The sequence below is a fragment of the Triturus cristatus genome, chromosome 10 (genome assembly GCF_964204655.1).
Source record: "Triturus cristatus chromosome 10, aTriCri1.1, whole genome shotgun sequence".
Classification (NCBI taxonomy): domain Eukaryota; kingdom Metazoa; phylum Chordata; class Amphibia; order Caudata; family Salamandridae; genus Triturus; species Triturus cristatus.
The window spans coordinates 997,105,224-997,130,537 of NC_140593.1; the positions used below are offsets into that span (position 1 = coordinate 997,105,224).

Consider the following 25,314-nt stretch of genomic DNA (forward strand, 5'->3'; position numbering starts at 1 on the left):
AGTCTGTTGAGGACTATATTGAGATGCCGTACAGGAGAAGGTGGAACTCTAGGTGGAATTATTCTTTTAAGTCCTTCCCTAAACGCTTTGATAGCGGGTACTCGAAACAACAACAAATGTTGTCTGTTTTGGAGGTAGGCAGCAATTGCAGCAAGATGTAGCCATATGGATGTATATGCTAGGTAACATTGTTGTAGATGCAAAAGATAACAGATAATATTTTGGATGGAAGCATCTAGCGGATCAATTTTGTTATTTGTACAATAAATGACATATCGCTTCCATTTTGCTGCTTAGCCTGCTCTAGTAGTAAGACGTCTAGACTCTTTAATGATGTTCATGCAGTCAGGCGGGAGATCAAGGTAGCCAAACTCTAGGACTTCAGGAGCCAGATTGCAAGATTGAGTTGATTGGGATCTAGGTGCCTTATCTCTCCATGGTTCTGAGTTAGGAACTTGGGGGAGAGGTGGAGCTTTTGATGAGGCATTACTGAAAGTTCCAACAGGGTTGTGAATGGTTGGCCTGCCCATGTTGGAGCAACTAGGATCATTGTGAGGGAGTGTTGCTTGAGCTTCCGAACCAGTAACTGAATGAGCGGGAGAGATGGAAAAGCGTATGCAAAACTGCCTGACCCGTTCATCCATAGCACATTGCATTTGGACAATGGGTGTGGATATCTGGAGGCAAAGCTTGGGCATTTTACGTTTTGGACTGGGGCAATCAGATCCATGTCTAGATGACCCCACATGGGAAAGAATGGAAGAAGAACTTGAGGATGAAGTTCCCATTCGTGGATCTGCTGTGTTTGACGACTGAGCAGATCCGCGATCGGATTGTGTACTCCTGGTAGATGTTCTGCGAGGAGATAAATGTTTTGAGGAAAGGCCCATCTCCATATGCTTTGCGCTAGTTGTAAAAGCTGAAGTGTGTCCCCCCCCTGCTTTTGTATGTAATACATTGCTTTCATGTTGTCTGTACAGATCAAGACCGCTTTGCGTACTAGCAAGAGTTGAAAAGACTTTAGTGCTAGAAAGATTGCCAGTAACTCCAGTTGATTTATGTGGAGTTGTTTTTGTTGATGAGTCTATATATCCTGAACGGTTTGGTTTTGGAAATGAGCAAACCCAACCAGCTGGTGAGCGATGCGTCTGTAGTTAGGACTATCTGTGGAACCGGGTCGAGGAACAGGCACACTTTGAATAGGTTTTGTGTGTTCCACCACTGCAGAGAGAGATGCGTGCGGCTGTCCACCATCACCAGATCTGTTAACTGACCTTGAGCTTGGTTCCACTGATGTGCTAAACATTCTTGTAAGGGACGCATCTGAAGTCTTGCATAAGGAACCATGTGAGACTATCATCCCTATTAGCTGCATGAACACTCTAGCTGGAAGGGAGTGTTGAAGTTGAAATCTTGATATGAGAGCTTGCGTGCTGGCTATCCTGACTGGATTGGGGTATGCAAGGGCTTTTGAGGTATCTATTGTCGCACCTAGATACTGAAGTAGGTGGGACGGTTGAAGGTTATGACTTGGGTAGGTTTATTGTGAATCCTAAGTCGTGGAGCAGCTGGATTGTTTTGTGTGTATTGTGCACACAGTGTGTGTGTGACTTGGCTTTTATGAGCCGGTGGTCGAGACAAGGAAACACGTGAATGTGTTGTCTCTGCAAATGAGCTGCAACTACCGCAAGACATTTTGTGAAGACTTAGGGTGCTGTAGTTACTCCGAATGGGAGGACTTTGAATTGATGGTGCTGACCGTCCACTACAAACCGTAGATACTTTGTGAGCGGGGTGAACGGGAATATGAAAGTAGGCATCCTTGAGATCTAGAGTGGCAAGGAAATTGCCCTGTTGGAGCAGTGGGAGGACCTGTTGGAGAGTGACCATGTGGAAGTGGTCCGACTGTATGTAGAGATTCAACGGTCGGAGGTCTAGTATTGGCCTGAGAGTACCGTCCTTCTTTGGGATTAGAAAGTAAAGGGAGTAAACCCCTGTTCCTTGAGGAGGTAAGGGGACTGGTTCTATTGCGTGTTTTTGTAATAAAGAGAGAACCTCTTGTTTTAACAGTGTCAGATGTTCTGTGTACATTGGACGTTGGTTTGGTCGGGGTATGAATGGGGGAGTTGAAGTGAGTTCCAGCCAGTGACCATACTGGATAATTTGTCTTACCCACTTGTTGATGGTGATGGAATTCTAGACAGGTAGGAACTGTGATGGTCTTCCCCCGACTGGAGTGGAATGTTCAGGGAAAGTGGAGGGAAGTCACTGTTTTGTAGTAGGAGAGGTGCGGGTGTTATTACCGCGGCCTCTACCTTTGTTGTCGTTCCCTCTATAACCCCCTCTGAAATTATCCTCTGTCAGGGGAAGTCCGAGTAGTGTTTTTGTAGGAGGATGAGGTGGTGTCCATCCCACTAGTTTTAGAGGCGCCCCTATATAAGGAGTGACGAAAAGAACCTCTATTGGTTGTTGCCTGTAGGGCTCCCATGGACTTAGCAGTTTGTGTCTTTTTTAATTTTTTCCAAAGATGGGTCTACAGTGGGTCGAAATAAGTGTTCTTGATCAAAGGGTTGATTAAGAATTGTAGACTGCACGTCCTGTTTAAACCCAGATATGCATAGCCATGCGTGTCTGCGTAGTAGAACGCTTGTGTTAACCGCACGAGACGCCGTGTCGGCTGTATCAAGAGCACACTTTATAGAAGTGTTTGTAATTAACTTTCCCTCTTGTAGACTTGTACTGAACGGGAAGATGTTGTATGAGCTTTTCAAGCTCATCGTAATGTGCCCTATCATACCTGGCCAGTAAAGCTTGGGTATTAGCAATGCGCCAGTGATTCGCTGCTTGTGACGCAATTAGTTTATCAGATGCATCTAGTAATTTAGACTCCTTATCTGGAGGTGGGGCATCTCCTGATGTTTGGGAATTTGCTCGTTTACGTGCATTTGACACAACCAAGGATCTAGAGGGAGCTGTGCTTTAATATAAGCTGGATCGTTGGTAGCTGGTTTATATTTTTTCTCAGTCCTGGGATTAGGAACTCTAGCCCTGACAGGGTCTTTAAAAACGTCGGGTGCATGCTTGATCATACCTTTTAACATAGGTAGAATGCTTATTGATTTTTGTGACTGCGTGAAAGTCTCTAATAAAAAATCTTCCTCCAGTGGATCGGAGTGTAATTCTACCCCATGATATTGTGCAGCCCTATTTATGAGCTGTGTAAAACCTATATTGTCTGGGGAACGGTCTAGATGGGTAGAAGTCTGGATCTGGGACATCTGGAGGATTAACATAATCCTTCCAAGGATCAGGAGGTGGGAGAGTAGAGTCATCATCATTATCCTCTTGTGGGTTTTCACCCCCCCCCCCCCCGCCCCAAGGTGATCATCATCATCATCATCATCTTGTGGTATAGGTGAATATGGAAGTATTGTAGTGTGTGCTGGAGAAAGTGGTGTAGTAGGAATATTTGCAGGAGAGAAGTCTGGCTGGCCAAGTTCCCAAGTATCTTTTCTTTAATGGTACATTAGGTTCCTCTGGGGAGTCCAAAGGTCTCTTTTTAGATGGAGTTGACTTAATATGACCGGTTTTTGGGTCAATGTGAAGGGTTTCTTGTTTAGGATCCACTGGATCTGGTTCAAATAAGTCTTTTAATCCAGAATCCTCCTTCGGCACCGAGGATTTTGGTTGTTTTGGTTTAGATTCCGAAGCTTTAGGAGGGGTCTTGGTGTCCTTATGCTTTGGAGGAGCTGTGGAGTTCGAAAACATTTTCGGCTCCAAAGATTTATGGTCTTTTTTCGGCTCCGAAGATTTATTGTCTGATTTTGCCCCCAACGGTTTATCCTGATGGTGTTACAGTGCAGAATGTTTGGATTCTGGTACCAGGGATGGTATTTAGGTACCGATGCGTGGCTGGCTCGGTCTCGAGTCACCTGAAGGCTTGTCTTTGGACTTCGGAGCCGGACCAGAGGGCGGGGCGTATGAAGGATTATCATGGTGTCGACCTGAGTCGAAAGGTGAAAGTGTTACCGGAACCTTATGTTTTTGAGAATGGGTAGGGGTTTCGATGTCGGTACTCACAATCCGTTGACCTGGAGTAACCGTCTGATCTTCGGCCTCTGATTAGTCTACCTCGGAGACGCTGATGTCTTCATTGTCCGGTTCTTGTTCTTCGAGAACATCGGGCCTGCATCGAAGAGGTCGTCCGGCACCGAGGTAGTGGATCGAGACATTACTTGACACAGAGCTCGGCGATCACGTATGTTTTTCTTCGATCAGAAGGAAGCGCAGGCCGGGCAATCTTTGTCCTTGTGTTCTGGAGAGAGGCAAAGGTTACAGACCTCGTGGAGATCAGTGTGTGGGAATTTGGCACCACAAAGGAGCCATTTTTTGAATGGAGTTCTTTCCATTAGCTGTAGGGCCTGATGGCGCAGAAAGGCCCAACAGCCCGCGTCGACGACCGGAATGGAAAGTGTTGAGGGATTTGTTGAATGCGCGTCGAGGAGCGTGATCGAAAAAACAATACCGAACGGTGAAGTATTGCGTGTCGAAGGGGAATCGAATACGACACCGACTCGGAGTGCAGCAGTTTACATCCAAACCCTATGGCGGAAAAAAACAATCTGAAGATGGAGTCGATGCCCATGCACACTATCACCAGAAGGAGGAGTCACCTATCCTGTGACTACAAAGACTTCTTCGACAAAAACAAAGTGCAAACATCAGAGCCCAACACAAGATGGCGATCGATGCTAAAGTATACACTCTACAGCTCATATGCCTCAAATAATATGTTTCTGAATGTCCCAGGTGCGGAACTGCTGAATGCACAAAACATGAAGGGCATGCAAATTGAAAACCTTCTAAGTGCCCCCAAAAGAATCAACCAGTCACAATTTACATTGGTAGAATGCAGCATGGACCTATTTCTCTAATTACGTATATAAACCCTTGCTACATCCTACATGTCTTTTGCCGCAATAGAACACCGTGATTTGCGATCCTTTAAAAACAGTGGTTCCTGCAACATAAAATACATAGGTTTCAATGCCCTGCAACTACTCTCCTGAAACACAGGCAGGAACGCCTCATCAATAGACCTTACACACAGATACAAAACCATGAAACTACCTCACATATATACATTTGTGAAAACGTACCTGCTTGCTGTAGGAATCATCAAACATGTGGTTTGTAATGTCCTCTGCCAGTTTAGCCTCATCCGGGTCAGCAGCGCGTCCAACCCAGGTGTAGACAATGCCCTGGTTGTCGGTACTTTCAAAAGGGACCTAAAACAGACCAAACATCCTCACTGTCAGCATGTGTGAAAGAAGAGGTCACCCTTGTGTTAGTTGACTGCACTTTGGATGGCAAACGTTTAGCTTATCTCAGCATATCACAAAGATTATCAAAGCAATGGTTCACCGAAGGATTAAATATCTGGCCCAGCTGATCATTAACATAATGTGATGAAAATGTAACTGATATAGGTGCCCTAATTCTGTTATACGAGAAACGCTCAGTTATTTTTTTGTTTTACCTGGTCTGTGCCTTCAAAGAAGGAGGCATTCACACAGCTGTACTCCAAAAGCCACAGATGGAACTACTGTGAAGCACCAACAGATGTTGCTTCACTATTGAAATCCCTTCAAACCCACTACATGCTGTAGGCCAAGATTACAAAGCAGACCGAATCTCAGTTTGACACCAATAGTAGTTACCTAGGCTCCAAACTTCCTTCCCCTCCAGCCACCTGAAGGCTGACAAGCACATCTTTATAGTACAGTCCTGCAGGCTGCTATAAGATGGAGACCCAAGAATTCACTACTCTTTGACGCTAGCTGTTCTACATTGGGCTTTAGTACAAACAATGCAGATAGGTCTCTCTGAGGATCCCAATTACATTAAAGGATCAGAATTGCTCACCTAGGCCAATGTGTGTGGAGACTCACCTTCAATATGTAGCAAAACTCGGAATTCAACAGACTGGCATCTGTGTTAACTTGGATGCACCTGCATACAATAGAAAAAGACAATGTCTGTAGAATTCTATTTTCAACATTTATTTTATAATAAAATACTGAAGGAGACACTGCCAGCCCACTCCAAGATGTAATGAAAAGATAACAGAAAACTCACAAAACTCTTCCCCACTTAGACAATCTTAGGGTAATACTTTGCCATATAGGTTATGTTAAGCTCTTCAAACTGGTGACAAGTTTAAGAAGCAGTAACTGGATACATCAAGCATTGGGAAAGCCAATAGGTCGCACCGGTGAAAGCTTATAGCAATAATTTGCAGCCATACTGTACAACAGCATGCTGTTGTGCTGTTTGACTGACTCTTAAAAAAAACATTTTTTTTTTAAAAAAATGTAAAAAGCTATGGCGTAGCTAGCACAAATACACTTTTTTTTAGGAAAAAAAAACAATAAATGGAGGTTGGGGATGAGGCAACATGGAGGGCGAGAGAGAACGATGCGGAGCGGAGGACTTACAAGAGATAAGGGGGAAGCTCACGGACAACGCTTGGTGGACGGGTGGGGCTGGAGAGACAGACAGACAATGGAGGGTGGTTAGGGGGGGCTGCTGCAGCAAGCTGACAATGGAGGCAGGCGGGAGGGGAAAGGAGAACATAGTTGACAAAGGAGGGTGTTGGAGGAGGGGCTGGCACAGCAAGCTGACAATGGATGGTGGGTAGGCGAGGATAGGACAGCAAGCTGACAACAGAGGGACATGGGAAGCAAGCGGACAATAGAGGATGGCCCAGAGAGGCTGAAGCTGCAAGAATACAAGGCAGAGCAGGAGGGAGGGGATGGAGCTGCACATGGACATAAGAGGGAGGGAAGGAATGGAGATGCACACAATCAAAGGACAGTGACGGGAGGGGCTGAGGAAGCATATGGACAAAGGATTGGGGAGCACAAGAACAAAGGAGTGTGTAGGCAGGTGGAATCTTACTGCATGGCTGTCCCCACTTTTTTCCTGGTGTTTTGCTGGTTTTTGACTTAGTTTGGCTGGGATCCTGCTATCCAGGACCCCAGCCTACCTGCTTTCCCCTTTAAATTGATTACCAGTACTTTAGGTACACTCCAGATTGGATTCAGGGGTACCCTTATAAGTCCCTAGTATATGGTATACTATGTACCCAGGGCATAGGTACCCCAGAGGCCTACCAGGGGCTGCATGTATTATGCCACCCCTGGGAAGCCTTCCAAAATGACTGCAGCCTGGGTAAGTTGGTGCATGCACCCCTTACTGAGATATAGGTTCACTATATCTCTCCATGTCACTGCACATATAAACCTATCAGTCACCCCATGGCAGGCCTTACCAATCCTGAAGGCAGGGTGATTTGGTCATGCATGGGCACCATCTCGCATAAAACAGAGTCCCTCTGCAGCCTTCGGAACCTTTATTTCAGGGTTGTTGGGGATGCAGCCAAACCATATACTTTTAAGTGCATTATAACCAAACGGTAAATGCTAACTTTGGGATGGCTGCACGGAAACATGTCGTGGTTGGTGTCAAACACCTTGGAATCATACCCCCACACCAGTAACTGGTGTGGGAGTATGATCCCACCCTTCTAGAGGGAGAGACATGACAGCACCAGTATACCCGGTACCAGCTAACACAGCCCTGGCATCACAAAATGGATGCTGCCAGCCACAGTCTGCCCTCCTGCTGCTGGCCGAAACTCCGGCAGGGGAGGCCTGGACATTAGGTTTCCTGTCACGGGGAGACAGGCCTCCCAGACAGGCTTTAGGGTATTGGGGCTGGGTGGGTGCACTCCAAGAGTGCCTTGAAGTCTGCACTGGGGGCACATTTGGTGTCCCTGTGCATAGTCCAGCTCAAACCGGTTGCAGGGGCTGCCAGCCCCAGGCGCGAAACTGAACATAGGAAATGGGTGTAGTCACCCCTCTTTTCTGACCCTCCCATAGGTGGGTCCATAGAGTTTGTCCCCCCCTTTCTTGGGTAGAAGATAGGAACCCCTGGCAACAGGACTTTAGATTACACCTGGACGAAACTCTGATACTGACTCCTGAACGTCGACGATCTACATTGAACTAGATGACTGAAGAATCTCCCTTGGAGTAAAGGAGTTACTCCCCTGCAAGGCAGGCACAAAAGACACATCTGATCGGTTTGCATCTCCGAAGCTCCCGCCAGACTCCGAAGAATTTTGCAACACAGGAGGTGGGTTTCCGTGGTCTTAGAGGTCGATCAGTGCCCACAGCAAGTCTGAGGTCTGTATCCCTCGTGGCGACCGTGCAACCCGAACCCCTGGACACCGCGTCACTTTGCAGAAGCATCAGCTTTCCAACGACTCCTGCAGCTGAGCTTTGGGTTATTGGTAGCCCTGACCCCGAGCAGCATTTGCACCAAAGATTGCCCGCCTACACTCCACAAGTGTTCCATAAGCTGGCCCTTTGTGTTTTCTCTCGAGGTCCCTTCGCGATCCCTAATCCGTCGACTGGTGGGTCCCTGTGAAGGCAACTTTAACTTTAATTGGGCTTACCTGGTTGCTCCAGGCGTGCCCTGACTCTCCATCACTTGGGGAGTCCCCAGCACCTTGCTGGTCCGCACGGAAGCACCTTTTCTCTTCCTGCGTGGATTTCTGCTGCCAAGGCTTGTTGGGTCCAATCCGGGCACAGACACCGCAGCACTCGACATCCTTCGTGGCACAGCTCGAATCCAGCTCCTGGTCGTCGTCGACGCCTCCTGGTCCTCGTGGCTGCAGAGTCAAGCTTCACCTCTTCGCACCTGAAACACCCGACATCGGTGGGCATTTGTCTATCGTGTCCCTGGTCACTGGCAAGTGACCCAGACAATGTCCCCTCTGCTTTCAGGTTCTTCTGATCTTCGATCCAGGCTTAGATCACACCGGACACTTTTCTTCTTCCCAGCAGCAGCACTTTGCAGCAGATAGCCATTGAAATCAACGAGGATTCCCGACACCATTTGACACCTATGCACCCGGCTTCCCTGGGTGAGGTAACTAGAGTACTCCGGTGCTTCCGTGGGTGCTGGCCCTAGAACACCCCCAGGTCTAAAGGGGTTTGCTCAAAGTCTTCTCCTAAGTGTCCTTAACTTCTAAAATTCCAACCGTGACTTTCCCATAGAACAGTACGGAGCTCGCGGCTGTGTTCTCACACTACACACGTCCCCCGTGGGTCTCCTGTGTCACTACCTTGGGTGGATCCTTGGGGTTCCAGCGATTCTACATGCTCTAGGCACTGTGTCTAGTCAAGTCGTGGACTTATACCACTTTCTTAATATATGGTTTGGTCCGCCCCTAGGGCCCATTGTATATAGTGCAATTTACTGTCGTTTTAGAACTGTATTATTGTGTATCTTGGACTCTAATCTCATAAAGAGATTAGTAGTGAGTGTTTACAAATAAATACATATATTTTATATATACCTTGTGTGGTTCTCCTTTCATTTAGTGATTCAAGAGGTTATAATCTGGTAAACCAAGCTGCTTTACACTCCTTCAAGACTTAGCCTGAAGGCTGCTCTCCGTAGCTACCACTAGGATAACTTTCAATAAAGGTTGTCTTTAAACCTATCATCAATAAGGGTTGTTTGGACTGGTGCAAGGTGCCCACTATAACTAGTTGACAGAAGATGCCAGGCCAACTTCTCACAGAGTGGAGGGAAGCAAGAACAGCGTGGGGAGGGGAAAGCAAAAACTGCAAATGAGGGAAGGTGAGAAATTAGAACACAGACGTGGGAGAAGTACACAAGGGAGGCGGCTGCAAAACACACGCGCTCTTGTAGAGGGCTTAAACCAAAATAAAAAAGCAATGACAAAAATGAGCAGTGGAAGGACACAAGTAATGCATCCATGATCTAACGGAGGGACAAACACAAGAAGAGGAAAGTAAGCCTAAGGATGAGGATGAATAAGACTCAAGCATATGAGAGTGACAACAGAGTCAACATATGATAAGCAATGGGTGGGCTCTAAGCCCATTGTAAACTAACAATATGTCTCTTAACAGACAGCTAGTATGCTCCAAGTCAAGACCTAAAAAATTGGGAATGGTACATCCTAATCAGACAGTCAGTACAACAGATGGATCACACTGGACTGGGAACTAAGGCCAGGGCATCCACAAACATCAAGGTCTCCAGACCAATACATGAATTTAAGACAATACCAACAGTGTGACTTTGTCCTTATTGGATACAATGAGTCTGCAAATGAAGGGAGGGTTCACCCTATTAATCTTATATTGTCAGTGCCACTTCAAATGTGCACTCTACAGAGATGGAGTCATAGAGGTGGTCTTCTGCAAAGTTTTTAAGAAAATAAAATCACCCATTTATTTATCTCAACATCAACTAATTGGTTTGGATCAGGAGTTGTAGGGGTATGGTGGGAAAAGCATGGCAGAATATAGCTCACTGAAGCCACAGGGAGCACAGGTAACACCAAGAAAAATATAGCTGAGAATATGTATCAGAGAACGGAAGAAACATGTGGAGCACCAAATCCAATTATTAGCATGCTCCTCACCAAAAATATACCACACTATTCTCAGAACAAAGGCGTTGAAATTGCAACACTGCCCCAGGTTTTTTTTTAGGTTTAAACATTTTTATTGAGCACAACAAAAACAGGTTTGAACCTCCAACGAGGGGTTGGGGAAGAGAAAGAGGTACATGGGAATTATTTTCGATTCACGGTAGACCCCTTCAAGAAAATGAACCACAGTAACAACATAGAGAGATAAGAGGGAATACTAGCATAACGCATCGATTAAAGCATGTCACAACCACTCCCTTTTGCCTAGAAAAGATTAAACCATAGATGATGTAGTTATTCACAGGCCAACCCATAAGCTGAGACTCCAGTACATTCAGAGACAGTGTGGCCATGCGACCTCAAGAACTCTCAGACTGAGATGTAGCTTGAGTAAATCATGGAGGCTGAGATTAATTCAAGCATTCCATTCATCCCTTATCTCGGTTTCTCAAGAAATGCTCCCTCTGTGAGATAACATACATGTTTCCCCTTGTGTTTTACATGTAATTATTGCTGGGAACTAGAACGTTCGAGACCTTTGCGGACTCCTTTGTAATTGTCTGAAATTGCCCCTCCTCCATCCCTCTGTGGTTTACTTTGGACCGGTCATTTAGTAGAAGACTCTAATATAAGGAAATGAACAAAGTTAAAGGTAAAGTAATATTATAGGATGTGCAAAAAAGATGGCTGTCAAATCATATAGTAACTAAAGTGCCATCCATTATAGGATCATGGAAGTTTGATCTAAAATAAGACTACAGATGAAAAACAAATCTAACCAATACCCAGCAATCATGTGAATCTGAAACTACGGATTGAATGATCACAAGTGCTTTAGGTAACAAGGTCCGCTACGCCCCTCTCTGAGCAGGTCAGGCACAAGAAAAGTATTTTGCAAGCAATCATTTATAGCCAAATGTATGGTGCTTGCTCTGTTGAAGCGGAGTCTCCTTTAGCCAAATCAGTAGTGACAGTCTTTGGGACAGTCTACTAGTGCATTTTGCTTAGAGAGTATGTTCAGGCAGTCCATGTTCAGGCTGATTATTTTTTCAAGTCAAGCTATTAACCCTAAAAAAATTAATTTAATACTTATAGTGAACAATTTTAGGTCTATGCCTTTTAACCAAATGCGACCCCCAAGTAGTGCATCCAGCCATCTCGTTCCAGCTGGGGGGGGGTGGGGGGGTGGGGGGGAGAAGAGTCAGATAGGGGTGGGAGGGGGGGGGGGGGAAGAGTCAGATAGAGAAGAGGAGTAGAGGGCCTCATGTTTTGAGCAGCCGGTGTGGCTAGTGCTCATGACTTTCCATTCTACCCTTGGATTACTGATAAGGCGTTGCCAGATTTTCCCCATCAGAGCAAGTGATTAGCTAGGGGCAGCTGGACCATGAGTGCTTCTTTTGTGATGTCTCTCCTGGCTATCCGATGCATCTTGCTTGCTGTTTGAATATCCAGGTTGGCAGCTTTATACACACTCATCAATTTAAAGAATTCAGCCCTGTCTCCCTCTAGTCATGCATTGGGCAGCAGGACAGACACAAACATGCACATCATGCCGTCAAACAATCAGCAGTTCCAGTCAATTCTACTGTACACATCTTTCAGTAGGTCCCTACACATCACACTTCCAAATGGCTGTAGTCACGCATGTCTTCACCATACCTGGTGCATAGGGCACTTCCGTTGGTGCGGATGTGATACAGGCTGGGCTGCAGGTTTGCGTCTTTGGACTTTCGCTTCCCCTTATGGATGATGAACTTACGCTTGAAGTGAGAAAGAAACTTGGCATTTTCCTGCTGCTGCGTCATACGTACAACCTAGAAAGCAAAAGAGAACTGGGGAGTGAGTTGCTGTTTTCTTTTAAAAGGGATGTGCGGACTAGATTTCGAGGGTCCTACACTACCTCAGAACAGAGCAAAGCTGGAGCTGGCCAGCCTCTGGAATATTTACTTTGTAGATTTGGTTCTCTTAGTTCCTCCAATGTTCCTTGTTCATGTATAAAGCTTGTGAAAGTAACATTTTGTGACAAGAAATAGCACAACTGCCCCATTTCATAGCAACACATATAAACAGTGGACTGGCTTGACATCAAAGTCCTCGCAAAATGTTTGGATGACAACTACAAAGTAATGACTATACTGGAGAAAAAAAACATGTAAGCAAATTTTTGGTTACATTTGGTGGATCATGAAATAAGTATTTAGAAGAGTGGTTTTAATCTACTGAAATGTAATCAGAGCTTAAAACAAAATATAGCCAGTTTTGTTTATTCTGACTATTGGTTGACAGGATAGATGACCAGATTTGTAGCTTCAAACAAGTTACTTATTAACTTAAAATAGATGTGACAAATGCTAAAGTTGGAGATGTGAGGCAAAGAATAAACTCCAAATGAAGCATCATGATGGGGTAGGCAGGGCCAAGACTATTGACAAAGGGGAAAGACCATGCAGACGTTTGGTTGATTTCAGTGGGGCTCAATTCAGGGTACATAGGCCCTTCTCAGCAAGATTCTCCCCATCTCACCTCCAGCTTTCCTGGGAAAAGGCTCTCAAATTTCTTCTGCAGGCTGAAAGTGAACGTTAGCCAGCCCATGTTGGAGGCTTCTCGACCCTGCCAGAAGTACACCACACACTGGAAGTCTTCTTCCGTCTGCTTCTCCTCTTCCTCATCATCATCATCCGCTTCCTCACCTTTCTTGCTCTTTTTGTCCTCTTCGTATTCAACAGGAACCCAGTACCTGAAACACACAGGTGGGACAGTGATCATCGAAGTTAAAAAATTGTAGCGATCCTGGAAATACTGGTGGCCGGCCACAACCCGCAATCAAAATGCTGTCTTTGTCCTGATGGCAGTGCTAGATTACTGCTAATTCTTATGATCTAAATAATCTTTTCAGTCACCAAAGAGTTCGATATCCTTGGTGGCATCAGAGGACTGTGAATATATGTGTATGCATAAAAATGAGGAAGAAGCCAGAAAATACAAGAGAGGGCAGACGAGATAACCGATTACATTCTTGCCCCATTAATGGTCGGATGCCGGAGGCACAAGGTGGCTTTGGTTACCTAATTGATGCCATGGGCAGTAACAGCCTAAGGATGCGATTGTTTAAGAGTGTTGAATGTGTGCGTCTGTGCATGCAATAGGAAATGCCTACAATGCAACTAAGGCAGTCTGGACTTATTCTCTTCCTAGGGTGTCCACTATGCCCCCTGTTATCACCTTCAGAGAAAAGGGCTATAACCTCCAGCTTGAAAGATCAGATCTATCCATCTCACCCCTTTTCTGTTATCTAATTTACAAGACTTTGCAGCCCTAGGAGTGCAGAGGAGATGCAACTTAAAAGTTAGGGCTGAACTGAACCTTTTGGGGCTGGGCCAAGGCTAATTTGCATATGTATTTACTGTAGCTGTAACGGGGCAGTGAGCAAAATAATTGGAGAGTGGAACTCGGCCTTCAGTAATTCCCTATAATTAGGAATAATTCAAGTCAATAATTCCCTTTTTCCTCTAAAACCAATATAGTGAAGCCTGATCTTCAGCCTATCTGCATGGGAAGTCAACACAGCCCTTTGTAAAAAAAAGAGAAAAGAAATCTTGCCCATAGATTCCATTACCACCCTCACAGGAAGTTTAATCCTGGGGTTAACCATCTCCTGCATAGACAGGCACAGCAACCCTGGGTCCGAGCACATGATGTATCTATCCCTGCAGTTACCTATGACAATGTAGCTCTCAGTGAAATGGGGAGAAGCGTGTCCTTCCCAAACAGTTACCTGCACAGGAATACATAGCAGTCCTGCGTGTGAAAGTGGCCAAAGTCTTCTTCCGGCAGACGAGCAAACTTCTTGCCCTCAAGAACAAAACCTTCCATGCCGTCCAAGTCCTCATTCCACTCTTCCATGAGTTGCTCAGCCTAGATACACCAGAGAAAAGAGGAGATCCACTTATAATTTCAAACCATTTTAGCAATTTCAGTCTCTTGGTAACATTCTTCATTGGTAATTGGTATTCTCTGAAATGTGGCGTTAATGGTGGCAATTCTCTGCCAAAGGCGCTAAAATAAAAATGCTGACGCTCACTATTGTGTGTGGGTTCAGGGATACAGGACACAAATGAACAGCACTAGTTACACGAAAGAAAAGGAACATAATCACTGGAAAACCAAAAACTGGGTCTTCATATAAATAAAGCACAAATGAGAAGTTAAAGGAAAACTATAGTCATTGTTATGAAACCTATTCCTGCCAGGATGTGCATATTCTGCCAACATTGTAAAAAATAGTTTTGCTATTTGCTTCGAGACTGTTGAGGTGTTTGTTTTGTGTGTCTACCAATGAAGCGCATCGCAGTAAGTCTGAATACAATCCACTGGGATCAGCAACAAAGACTGCATTAGGACCGAAAGGGAACCGTTAGAAGGTTGATGTACAAAAGAGTTGTGTAGTTGCAAAGCCTGCACTTTGTAAAAATACAGGTTTTGCTACCACAAAATCCCAAGTCGCAATGCATAAAAGGCACATTAGGAGTCACAAGCGTCTTTGCTACTCGCAGAGTACACATTGTGACTCCTGTTATTCAGAAGGAGGGCACGTGAAAGAGGAACTCGCTCCTTATGACTCACAATTCGATGTATCCACGCTGTGCAACCACAAACCACTGATACATATCCACTCTTTAAAGGCGGGTAGTATGGTATTCTCAAACTGAAAGAGGTCCATGGGGGACAGCTTCAGTTTATAGATGGGAGCTTGGACACTGGTTGGAGGACACAGTGGTCCAGGGGACAGATGCATGCTCCCAAAAGCCCTTCTCATCACATAACAAATAGCTGCCCTTTCTATAGAATTTGCAAACAGGATCCTCCCTCTTTAATATTAAGGGGGAAGGAACTTAAAAACCCTACTGAGTTGTATCTTTGTGTTGTGACGAATTGCAAGTGCCACAATGTAAAAAAAGTTTAGATTGCAAAGCAGTCATTATGCAAAAATAGTATATGCTTTGAGACATGGGAATGATCCATCAGGCCCTATATGCTTCGGCTTCTCTTACCCCATCAGAATAGTATAATTGTGTAAAAAACACAATCATTGCCCAGGTATTTTTGTGCGAGCGAAGGAAACCACTAATAGCTTCAGTCTCTGCCTCTCCATCCTTAGAAGTATATGTAAATTCTATCATGCTACCTCAGAAGAAGTTATTCTGCTTGGCAGGCAGCTTCCACTCAACAGACATTCATCAGAATTTCTAGCCTGCACTAATAACATTGAAAATTGACTGTACTGTAGAAGTTAAATTGTTTCATGGGTGAGTACACCAATAAGGAGAGATGTCAGGAGTTAAATAGAGATCCTGCAGTCATTTGTGTGCAACTTTGAAAGTTATACAATTGAATCATGGTGGTTGTGTCAATAAGTAGACAGTACTTGCTTTTTCACAGTTTGAATATGCAATACATTTAACCGAGAATAACCTTTCCGCTCAGAATAATATATTCATTTGTGGCACTGAAAAAGGACTTGCAAAGACAGATTCAAAACAGAGACAAATATGCAGGCTTTGACAGAGCATGACAGAACATGTGGAGCAGTAACGTATATGTTGTACTGCAATGTTCCTTGCATAGGAGAAGGTATCACAGGGAATCAATATGTTTGCAAATAAACAGAGCGGCAAGCAGGTGAATGCGGATTTCGTATGTGCACTGAAGTTTTGGACTGGGCATGATAAGTTAAAGAAGCAGTCTGAAGTGTAGGGAGCTCACTCTTCGTGGGAGGCCAGAAACAGAAAGACAAAGGATTTCGGTGCCACCACTAACCTCCGACAAGGGCATTGCAGGCTGGCGGGGGAGGAAGAGTGCCGTAAGGTCAGCCTTCAGTTGGTCCTTCTTTTCAGCATCCTTCTTCACTTTGCCCGCCAATGGTTCCTTGTGTAGCACTGTCTCTGCATTACGTGTGTAGTCAACCTTCAGCACATCGTCCCAGTTCTTAAATTTGGATTTAAAAACCTGGGGGATTAAGCAGATGGTTGCAAAAAAATCCACAAGTATACGAGCGGATATTCAACTTTAATCAAAATTACATATAGATGGGTCGCAAGTTTCAGGAAATGATCTAAAAGAGCCCCATGTTAAAAAAATAAAAAAAAAAAAGAAATTCACACTGAGAACAAGGAGAGGAATTGGTGCTATAGACATGGGGGCTATCCTCGCATCTTACCTCCCCTCTCCCTACTGAATACATTCTCAAATATGACAGTTTAGACTGTGCAGTCTTTTCAAGCAAGGTGTGGAGAACATCAGACTTAAGATAGAGAAACAAATTAAAGAGAGTTGAATGGGAGGGCATAGCGTTAGTTATTTAGCTCATTCTGATCAAAACAGTGACCGTAGGTAGCCATATAGGTTAAAGAAGATAAAATGCCTAACAAAATAACGTTATTAGTTCAAAGGTCAATCTTCAATGGGAATAGGACCAGTGGAGTGCATAATAAGGATGTTTATTTTTGTGATGTGGACGGGGTAATCGTTTGTTCAGCACTATGGGTAACGTGGTGGAATTACTACAAAGCACAATTCTACTGGAAGATGCTCCAAGTCTTGGGGGTCAAACATAGTCTCATGTGAGTATTCCTGTTTAGAATGTGCATCGAATCAGAAGAGGCAAGAGACCTACATGGAAAGCAAATGAAGACCCTGTCTGCCAATTCATCGATTTGTTAAATAACTTGCTTTGGGTCCCAGAACAGAATCTGAAACTACCCAGATGCCTCTTACCTGGCATTCTGTACCCTCCAGGTTGCGCACAACCATAGCATGTTTGGGGCGGTGCAGCATGCTGCACACTTCCTGTCCCAGTTTCAGAGCTGCGGCACGGACAAGGCGTGAGGACTTTCTGCCAATCCAAATGAACACGTCCGACCAGCAGTCCAAGATATACACCGACTTCGTATCCAACAGACTCTGGACCTAGCAAGAGGTAAAGAGACATGCAAAGCGTTATGTAAAATGTAATAGTGAGATAATGCAACCAAACAATGCTTGTGTGAGGCTTGCCAAGTCCTCAGTGGTACACCACAGCTTCTGCACGTCTACCCGCTGCAACTGATCTAACATTTACAATTTATGTAATATCTCTTTCTCTCCCCCTGGACAGGATAGTGAAGCATGATATGGGCAGCAAAAATGAGGGGTACGCCTAAAAAAGATAAGATAGCTCAGCCCATGCACTCTATCAGAACGCACCGTTTGGCAATGAGTGAAAAAACACCGTTATTTTGCAGCAGAGGGCATACAACTACATAGTATTACTTTAAGAATAGCCAATCATGCAGAGGAAGCAAGTACTCCATCCTTCACGCATGGTAAGGAAGTGACCAGAGCTAGATGAGGCAGACTAATGCAGTCCCTCCCTGTAGATATCCATGTGTAACCGAACGGTCAAGGTTTGCATGATAACCGGTCTCCTTAGCCTCAGCCTTCCAGGTTCATGCAAATGAGGTATGTCAGAGTACCCATGACAAGCGCTTATAGAGTATTTAGTATTTGTAGTACATTTAAGTCAATTAATAACTATTTTAACAGTCTAAATGAATGTTTACTGTTAGTTCTGCCTACAGTGTGCATGGAACGAAGCCGCACTCTAGCCAGTCTCATAACTCGCTTCCCTGTAATCGATTGTCACAAAGACATTATTTGTATTCAAATATCATGTTTTGGTCCCGTTAGGTTCTTTACAGGCATTGTTTTTGTGGCCCTAGTGTCCCAGTGCAACTACCTTTTTAGGATTTTTGCCTGGCTGTCTCAAGATGATAGAGGCAAGCTGAACCGTATGAATGGATTGGATGCGATTTCACCCCTGCTATGTCGCACCACTGGTAAGTCTCATCCTAGAGGACCTTGCCAGCAAGATACTGCAAGGTTAAAATGGGTAATGGTAACGCATGAGATTTAGAACTCTTACAAACAACAACGTGCTTTATAAAAGTAACTCCTTGTTTACATTATGCTTTCAATAAAATACCTTATTTTGAATAGAACTCTTATATTCTACACCAGTGGGAACCTAGAAATTCCTTGGTATCCATTTCTGGGCCTTCATCCTGCTGAACACGTGTTTCTAGAACTCAGAATCTTTTTATATCCACAACTGCACAAACCACTGAGCTAGCTTGCACTTACTTAGGAAGGAAGCGTATCCTGATGTTTGCACGTAGCCATAAACTTACTCTACTTCTGGAGACACTAACCCAGGGAGCTTCAGGCCTGGGCTAGAATGGCTGCCCCCACTTGACTGCATGTCTTACTGCCCCAAGCACAGTGAAGCATCTGAGAAGACAGTGAAGACCATGGGTCCAATTCACAAAGATTTTGCGGTAACTTAGTTTTACAACTAAGTTGGCTTACACCTGAAATCAACAAGTAGCCTGGAGTACTTCTAGCTTATACCTGGAAGTCGGTAATAATATAAAAGAATTTCGGTAATAATATAAAAGAATTTCAAGAGTACGCCACACCTACTCATAGCAAATTCTTTATGAAATGAGCCCCATAAATCAAGACTCCCTATTGTCCCACATCAAAAACGACACCTAATTCCTGAGAGGAAGCTGGTTGCTTTGAGCATGGGAGAGAACATCATCACAGATGCGGTAAACGAGGGAGAGCACAGCAAGGATTAAATAGTAGCAACACTAGCGGATATCAATCTCTTCACTTTTTCCTAGGATACGTAATGCCTTCCCCTAGCTGTCTCAGGTTACAGAGTTTACATTCTGTACTACAAGAGGAGTCCTTGTTACCCCATCATATGTTGTAGTTAAAAGAGGGATTCACATGTGATTTCACAACACTACCAACATTTTTTTTCCTGGGTTGTAAAACTTACTGTGACATAATTTACCAAACTGCTCATTTAAGCTAGAGGCTAGAAAAGAGCTGAATGATGAGGAGCCAAGTTAAAGCCTGTCCCACCTCCTTTCCATTGACACCACCACAGATAGAAGTTTCTGCCTCCACTATCACCTGTTGAACTAACACTACCACTCTGCATTCTCACAATTTTTTTCCAATCACCCAGTTTCTCTGACTTTGGTTTACGGTGTTCGGACTCAAATTCCATGACGCAACCTCAGGCATAAAAATCACAGCAGCTCGGTCGTACTCATTCAGAAGAGCCTTACCAGTCTCATCTCTGGCGACAGATCGATCTTCGGCCTTTGCTTGTGCTCCACAGACAGTTTGTAGTTGATCTGTGGGAGTTCCAGGTATCCCAGCCCCAAGCCAACCTGAGGGAACAGCAGCAATAGAGTAAGAATGGCTCTGTTAATATTCAGGCCTCCTGAAAGAAAGTTGAGAGCCCAACTCTCAGAATCTGCATAGAAACATGTTTTCTCTATAACCCAATGCAGGATACCAGGATCTATAAAAAACATTTGATTTCCCAGGACCAGAGCAGATTCTCAGGATAAACACACCTTATACGACTTCACCAGGCTATCGGTGTGGGTGGAAGAAGACAGTTTAGGGAGAACAGAACTTTGAGGAAAGTTTTTCTTTCAAGCTCCTAGCTTTGATTGCAGTACTGCACTGCGTAACCACTACCGCTTAAACTAAATAGAACACATTGCTACCTCAGGCTTTATATAGTTGGAGCATAATTTATTGCAGAAGAGAGCAATGTCTTTCAAGCTTGATCATCAAAACCCTTCAATACCACACAAACGTTGGGTTATCCATTCCACGGTCAGCTTGGCATAAGCGTAAAACTGTGTTTTCTTCCTTAAATGCAAAACCATAGTAGTGTTTGCGTCAAAAGTAGTTTATTTTCTCCCTTACTGAGTCTCAACTTGTGCTCAGACTAGTAAGGATATTGTATGACCGCTCAAACGTTTTACATAATAGGACAGACACGGTCAATATCTTCTCCAAACATTGTAAGACGTAGGTAGGACTGGGGCAGATGGTCATCATACACATGCAGACATGGAGAGGTTGGGGTGGCATGTAAAAATAGACTAAAACAAAACAGATTGCAAAAACATCGAGTCAGAATATCAGCCTATATTTAAATATGCCGCTACTAAATAATATGATGCGTCTAAACCCACTAGGCAGCTTCTGGTCGCAAGTTTGCTAGATGTGGAATTAGACAAATAAATGAACCTACTTCTACAACACGTGGGAAATTAGTTTGGCTGAATTTACAAACAGGCTGAATTATTTGCAGGGAGATATGTACGGAAAGTTGCTATTCTGACAGTCTATTTTGTTTTGCAGTGTATCTTTCTGGATGGAACTGGGGAATGAGATGCAGTACAACTACAGCCTAGGGAGGATTATGTGAGATGGGGGGTGGGGGGGGGGGGTTCTGTGTTTTTCTCTATATCGCCTTGCTGCTAGGAGCAGCATGTGTGCTCTTCGATACATTGAGTCCGAGTGGACAAAGTGCACGCTCTCCCGTACCTTGTACAGCTTGGGTCGAACTGGCTTGAAATCCTCAGGCACGTTGCACTGGATCTCCTCAGGTTGACCTCCCAGCACCTCCCAGAACTCAGGCGTCTCCTGGCTTTGCACCAGCAGGATGATCTCTGCCTTTCCCTTCCGCTCGTTCTTATTTATCTTCTCAGCAAAGAGCCTGAAATAAGGGCAAAGATAGGAAATATATTACAAAGTCCACTATGCTCTTAAACACGCAGAGCTGCTATATAGCCATAATTTGGCTGAGATATAGGAGGAAACATCTATTGTATAGACTGCAAAACAGCTACCCTAGGCGGGAGACAACCTTTACATCGCAGTCATCACACCGCAATGCCGTTACAACACGTTTGTTACAACGGCCACGTTGTTACCACGCAAAGCCATTACTACACAAGTCATTACCTCGACTTGCAGTCAGCGTGCCATCTACTGCAAGTCGATGTAATGGACTTGCGTAGAAATGGAATTGCGTGGTAACAACGCGGCCGTTGTAATGACCGCGTTGTAATGCCACACGATGTAATGACTCGCGTTGTAACGAGTCATATTCTTTCAACCTCTGCAAACAATGCAGTTCCAGCATGCAAATAGATTTTGCCACTTTTCTCAGAACGCTCTTCGTTTTTCCTGTCAATTCGTTATCCACTCAAAATAAGATGATCATTCTCAAGTATTTCACTTGAAATAGGTTCTTGAGCAAGCTAAATCTTTGAACCCTAAGAGCGAATACAGATTTTTCTTTTATGTTTGTAGTCAAGCGATATTAAACCAGGAGCTCTTCCTGTATATCCACAGCAATAGACTCACATTAAAAACCATCATTATACACTGGCCAAGCTACTACTTTAGTATCTTATTTCCTCTGATCTAATGGGGTGCTTCAACATTTAGGAGCGTTTGAATCTACAATGCAAGGCCAACAGGCTTCCTACCCTCTCTTGTCAACAAGCAGACATGACAGCATGTGAAAGATCAACAAGACAGCAAAGAAACTGAAAACAAACCGCAGCACAAACACTGTGATGGATGCACGGATGACAATGCAGCTAAAGTAAAATAAATACTATATCCATTTGCCTGTTTTCTGAAGCTTAAACCTTGGAAAGCTAAAAGGAAAATGGACAAAAGTAGTTTCTGAATTAGAGATAATGGAGCAATCTAGTATTGTTACATATTGACTTCACGTTTCACAATTTGTCCATACCCCCCTCTTCCAATCTCTTGTAAGATCCAGCAAAATAGCTCAGCAGGCTGGGCACCCACTACAGAGACGTGTGTGTACTCTTCACAGGTTCAACACAGAGGAGCCCAACTCAGAAGGTGATTTTTCTCAGACTTGACTTGATTTTTCTCAGTTAATAAAAAAATTTGGTTACAGTTACACCCATTATTTAATTCCTCAAGAGCCCATTCTGTGAAATTTTTAAAGAAATGCTGTGAATACTTCACACCCCTGAGACCTTAAACTGAAACCACTCCAATCAGCACCCAGCAGAAACCAAACTGCCTTTTAAGAGCCCAAAGTAACCACAGACTAATAACTCAAAAAGAAAAGAGACAGGAGGAACAATACAAATCTTTACGAGCTGTGCAGATGCCATCTGCCTCTTTTGTGAAGTTTATTATACATTATCCATAAAGTGTAAATCCAAATCTGCCCTGTAGGAGATTATCACTACTCAGCACAATTAGTTTAGAGAGACAGATTTGTAAAGCAAAATATATTTGCCAATTTTCGACACACTTTCAGGATATGTCAGCATCACTTATGTGCAATGTAAGGGTTTATTTGCTGTTCAAATACACTTACAACATTTAAATAAAAAGATGTTGAGTTAGGGAGCACATCTAGTTAAAAGCTGACCTGCTACGCTACATCATGTGCCTGCATCAGCCGTAGACCGGTCTTGTCAAAGCTCATCTGCGAATACCTTTTGTCCAAAGTGTGTATCCTATATAACACCCTGATTCAGCCCCATAAGGGCATCTTGGATTGCTGCATCATCCTCGCACCACATCATCAACTGGCATCACTACAATAAATCAGACTATTCCATCACACACATACCACTTAAACTTCACTATGCAATACCCCCCCACCACAACACATTATCCTCTTCCATATGTAGCCACCTCTTAAATGCTCCTTATAGCATCAACCACACCCTACAGCACAATCCTCAACATGCCACAGGGCACAACTCTTCCCATTGGAAGTAGTTGGAACATGTACATGGGTCAGTACACCAAACTGCTGTTCACACCCCGACCCTGGACCTAAGCCAAAGGTACTGACTGAAAAGGATAGCTCCAAAAAGTGCTAACAGATCAAGTAACTGGCTAATGGTGGATAACAAAAAAGTGTTAACATAAAATGAAATAGCAGCACATGCTTCATACAGCTTCAAGCCTTGAAAAAGATTAGCGCTTTCTTTTCATCCAGATCCATCTTTCAGGGCGGCATCTCCCTCCCCTACGCACCTCCACATCTTTACACTCACCTGCTCTCTGGCCTTGGGAATGGCCCTCAGTTGGGGATGCTGAGCCAAAGGGTTAAGAGATCACAGATGGCTCTGCACAAAGCCACTAGACTGAATAACACTAGTTTGATATGGAGTAGATCAGACTACGTTTTACCTGGCCTTTGTCGTACCACTCAGGGTAGCTTTGGCCCCTCTCCAGATAAAGATGTTCAGACCGTGGTCGAGCAGGAACACAAATCTAGAAAACAAGGGAGGGATTAAAGGAAATGATAGTGGTCAGAAATGCAGCATAGAGTGTAGAGGAAGTGTGATTGTTTCTCTGCTCCTGAGAAAAATCAGCTTAAAATATTGCTAGTACATGAAAACAAAGGCAATATGAATTACTTGTAATTCTAATTTTCCATTGAGGGCATATTAATTGGAATAATTGAAATAATTGACACTGAATATCTCTGTTATCTGTTGGAACAGTGGAACATATAAACAATGTCTATCTATAAGAGTATTGTCTCGATTAAAAATTAAGAATATTTTCACAGATTCAGACTTGTGAAAATATTTTGAAGGTTTGCACTAAAAGGGAAAATGAAAGACGCTGGGCAGCCTGGCTGATCTCTTGCTGCGGAATGCAATGTAGTAACTTTTGAAATACTGTTTATTTTGATACATCTGTGACTCCAGCAAGATGTCAATTCAGATTACATGTCCATTCCTTTCCTGCAGAGGCTGGTGTGGTGTCTATAAATCCAATGAACATCTCCATCTGAAGACCCAGGCTAACAAGTAGGTTACATTGGCTTCTCTTATCATTAATAATGATAAACTCTGAAAAAGAACACAATGTTGCTCAAAAGCAGGACAAGGTATATAGGAGATCAGGGAAAAGTTTTAACTGGAAAATTTGCCTGACAGATTTCGTGCAGGGGTTTGAGCAGGGTCGGTATCCGCTATGGAATCAGAGTAGAGACAGTAGTGTCTTGCAAACATCTAGGCTGCTTATGCAACTACAGGGTGCCAACTGTGACTGCCTTCCCTCTGGTTAAATGGGCCTTTGATCTGTCCGGAAGATTACCACTGGCATTTAATAATCCTTTGTGCTGTGGACTACCTAGATGTTACTTGTTGTCGTAGTTCGTGCCATAAATAAAGCAACTTGTTCACACTTTCTAATCTCTTTATTCTTAGCCTGATACTACAGGGATGCATTTTACATTCAGCATTTCAAAAAGTCTCTCCACTATGGACGTGATTTCAGAAAGAAAGCTGAAGAAAGAATGATTTACATGGCAAATTAAAATGTCCCTTAAGAAGGAAAAAAGGAGGGTAGGTGGCTTTCTCAAAGTAAACTTAATCTTGAGGAATATTGTGTAGAGCTCATGAGAACATATGGCCTGTATCTTGTTTACTGTATGGGCTGAATTGGTAGGTCGAGCCTGTTAGATCAGACAGGACAACAAAATGCAGAAAGTCCTTGAATTCTGGGGATGAGCATTTTGGTGAATATAATCTTCGCTAGATGAAGGCTTGTTTAACAAAATGGTCATGCAGATCTAGCCAAATAAAATAGTGGGGATAGAACCATCTGAAACTCTGGGTGTTTGACTTCTCAGGTCACCAGATGCAGAATGTTTTCCACTTGACGTCAGGTCTGGTGGGACAGATGTATCACCTCTTTCAAAATGTAAATGCTGTCTGCAGGGCAGTTCAAAAAGGTACCCTGGAAACCAGGCACCCTAACACAGCATTCTGTTTCTGCAAGACAGTAACTTAGGGGCACATTACGATGGCGGTCGGACAAGCATGTGACCGCCATCA

General features: G+C 44.0%; 1 protein-coding gene across 3 annotated transcripts in view; it reads right to left on the reverse strand.

Annotated features, from left to right (window-relative positions):
• Window positions 1-25,314, reverse strand: part of FLII (FLII actin remodeling protein) — a 291,687-nt gene that overhangs the window by 58,502 nt on the left and 207,871 nt on the right. For all 3 annotated transcript variants that reach the window (XM_085628978.1, XM_085628977.1, XM_085628974.1), the window contains exons 18-27: window positions 23,654-23,737; window positions 20,999-21,170; window positions 19,717-19,821; window positions 17,312-17,503; window positions 16,355-16,543; window positions 14,313-14,452; window positions 13,061-13,274; window positions 12,197-12,351; window positions 5,952-6,012; window positions 5,160-5,288 (exon numbers count right to left, since the gene is read on the reverse strand). In XM_085628978.1, the coding sequence (XP_085485104.1) occupies window positions 5,160-5,288; window positions 5,952-6,012; window positions 12,197-12,351; window positions 13,061-13,274; window positions 14,313-14,452; window positions 16,355-16,543; window positions 17,312-17,503; window positions 19,717-19,821; window positions 20,999-21,170; window positions 23,654-23,737 (1,441 nt within the window). The remainder of the gene's footprint in view (window positions 1-5,159; window positions 5,289-5,951; window positions 6,013-12,196; window positions 12,352-13,060; window positions 13,275-14,312; window positions 14,453-16,354; window positions 16,544-17,311; window positions 17,504-19,716; window positions 19,822-20,998; window positions 21,171-23,653; window positions 23,738-25,314) is intronic.